The sequence below is a fragment of the Otolemur garnettii genome, unplaced genomic scaffold (assembly GCF_000181295.1).
Source record: "Otolemur garnettii isolate 467f Iridium unplaced genomic scaffold, OtoGar3 scaffold00025, whole genome shotgun sequence".
NCBI lineage: Eukaryota > Metazoa > Chordata > Mammalia > Primates > Galagidae > Otolemur > Otolemur garnettii.
The window spans coordinates 18,400,987-18,404,043 of NW_003852420.1; the positions used below are offsets into that span (position 1 = coordinate 18,400,987).

Sequence of the window (3,057 nt, forward strand, 5' to 3'; positions counted from 1 at the left end):
AAAAAAAAAAAAAAATAATGCTGTGAACATTTGTGTACGCAAGGTTTTGTGTGGACATGAGTTTCTCTTGGACAGATACTCTCCATGAGTGAAATCACTGTGTTGCATGATACTCTGTTTAATCCCCCCGTGTCTTGAGCTGCTTTCTTGATCTCTCTCTGTTTCTTCATAGAAAATGATGAGACAGGCCCCTAGCTCGGTGGGTAGAGAGCCAGCCATATGCCCCGAGGCTGGCGGGTTCAAACACAGCCTGGGTCAGCTAAACAACAGTAACAACTACAACAACAACAACAAAAAATAGCCAGGCCTTGTGGCAGGTGCCTATAGTCCCAGCTACCTGGGACGCTGAGGCAAGAGAATCATATAAGCCCAAGAGTTTGAGGTTGCTGTGAGCTGTGATGCCATAGCACTCTACCAAGGGCAACATAATAAGACTCTGTCTCAGAAAAAAAAAGAAAAGAATAAAAATGATGATGATAGCAGTTTCTCCCTTACAAGGGGCTCTGAGGATTAAGTGAGATAGCATAAAGTGCTCAGTACAGAGCACAGAAATCGGTAGACCTCAACGGTAGCAGTAATTATTCTAATCCTGTCCTGCTTATGAATGAGTCGTTTCAGTGTCATCTGCCAGCTCCATGCAGTGGGGCACTTTTAGACTCATTCTGTCCAGCTCTCTCAGGTTCTGGTATGACTGGAGACTTTCACAACTCCCCAGTTTCTAGGGTCTTAGGCTCTAGTAACGCTGAGTGTGTTTGGAGACTAGGAAAAAGGTGAGAAGCAGTACAAGGTAATGATGTTCCCTTCCCCTGTTTTATTTGTCCCAGGCTTGCCCAGGGTCCAGCCTAGCAGCTAGACACCATGTCAGACAGTGATCTAGGTGAAGACGAAGGCCTCCTGTCTCTGGCAGGCAAGAGGAAGCGCAGAGGAAACCTGCCCAAGGAGTCCGTGAAGATCCTCCGGGACTGGCTGTACTTGCACCGCTATAACGCCTACCCGTCAGAGCAGGAGAAGCTGAGCCTTTCTGGACAGACCAACCTGTCAGTGTTGCAGGTAAGAAGGGGAATCGAGGTGAGGGGTTAGCGGAAAACCTGGGTTCTAGTCTTGTCTCAGAGTTGTCACTGGTTCACTGTGGTTTTGGGCAAGTCACTTCTGTCTCATGGGGTTCAGTTTCTTCTTGGGTCAAGTGAGAATGCCCTTCTGCCTGCCTCAAAGGAAGAAGATGAATGAAGGTCATTGCTGCAGGATTTCAGACCATGGAGAGTTCTGCAGAGGCAGAGAACTAATTGCTACTAATTTCAGTGTCATCGTTAGAGGCATTTGAAGGCTGTTGAAGGGTATTGAGTGTCTGAGATTTTGAGATCTGGCCCCCAGCTCCAGAGTAGTGTTTGCACAGGGACTTGGTTGTAGGGGAGTAGATGGTGATCTGCATAGTGATTAAGAGATAAATTGGGGCCGGGCACAGTGGCTTACACCTGAAATCCTAGCACCCTAAGAGGCTACGGTTGGAGCACTGCTTGAGCTGAGGAGTTCAAGACTAAACTGAGTGACAGCAAGAGTCTTTCTCTACTTAAAATAGAAAAAATTAGCCCAGCATTGTGGTGCACACCTGTAGTCCCGGCTACGTGGGAGGCTGAGGCAGGAGGATTCTCTTGAACCCAGGAGTTTTAGGTTGCTGTGAAGTATAATGCCAAGGCACTCTAAACAAGGGTGACAGAGTCTCTGTCTCAAATTTTAAAAAAAAAGAGAGAGATAACTTGAAATCACAGCCACGGAAAGGGCAGAAGTCAGAGATTCTGAATTCAAAACACAGTTTTGCCACATGCCTTGATTTCCCCATCTGTGAAGTGAGGGGTCAGACTCTTTCCCTCCTGACACACTCTTGGGAAGAACAGACTTAAAATTGGGTATGAAAATGCTTTATAAACCTTGTGCATGAGCATACTTAAAAGGCAGCACAAAGTGGTGTCCCCTTTGAATTGTCCCTGTTGCTGAGCTGCAGGTGTCTTTGTTCTGTTGTGGTGCTGAGACAGGACACTGGGACCAGCACCATCTTGCCTCCAATTTGGTTCTCACCTCCCTAGGGGATACGTAGTAGGCCCTCAGCCTAGCCCAGAGGCTCACCCTGCCCAACTCACCCCCACTGCTCCCCCATTAATCCAGCATACAGTTCTGTGTCTCCCTCCTTCCCCTTCCTCCATGAAGAGACATGGTAAGTACTTTAGCCCTTGGAACCCCTGTCACTAGAGTTGCCACTTGGTAGGCAGTGGTTAGTTAGAGTCTCTCTACGAAAAAGGGTCTAGATTTATAGATCCTGACTCAGATTTCGTCTTTTTTGTAAGCAGAAACCTGGACCATGGCCAGGTCATTGCCTATTTGAGCCCTGTTATTTCCTCATCTGTTAAAGGGTAGGTGATCATACCACTTTCACAGCATGTAGGGAGAGGGACTGAGTAGAAGAACCTAAGGGTGACTGAGGAGTTAGCCAGATGAATAACCTGCTTCTACTCCTGTTCTCAACCTCACCTCTCCTCCTAGGTCATGCGATCTTAGACTGAGCAGCCCACTGTGCCCTGCTCCATGCTGGGCAGAGTTGGGTTCCCAGAGAGGAAGCAGACACACTCTTACCTTCAAGGAGTGTCTAGTCTGGCATGAGAGTAGCAGGGCCAACTGGGCCACTGATGTTTGTAAAAGTGATCAAGTTGGTATAGAAGGTAGCAGAGACTCAGGGGAGGACCTGAAGCCTCAAAACAGCACAGCCTCCTAGTAGAGGTGCCCTTGAACTTAGAGAATATAGAACTGTACAGGCAAAAGGCCTAGAGCCTGAGAGCCAGGATTACCTAGACAGCCTCCCTGCCAGTCTCACTTCCTCTATTATTGTTCCTTTAATCCTTTCTTTTAAACACAGAAGCAAAAATCTAATGTCAAGTCCTCAGAATAGAGTCCAAGCTCATCAGTATCATCTCATTTCTTCCCTTTGTTCACCCTTGAACGCTTGAGCCTCTAGGCCAGTGATTTTGTTTTGTTTTGTTTTGTTTTTTTGTTTTTTTTTTTTTTTTT

At 47.0% G+C, this 3,057-nt stretch overlaps 1 protein-coding gene across 1 annotated transcript in view; it reads left to right on the forward strand.

The window, feature by feature from the left end:
* TGIF2 (TGFB induced factor homeobox 2) overlaps window positions 1–3,057 on the forward strand; it is a 21,586-nt gene that overhangs the window by 3,976 nt on the left and 14,553 nt on the right. The window contains exon 2 of the mRNA XM_003788142.3: window positions 825–1,050. Coding sequence (XP_003788190.1) covers window positions 859–1,050 — 192 coding nt within the window. The 5' untranslated portion in view covers window positions 825–858. The remainder of the gene's footprint in view (window positions 1–824; window positions 1,051–3,057) is intronic.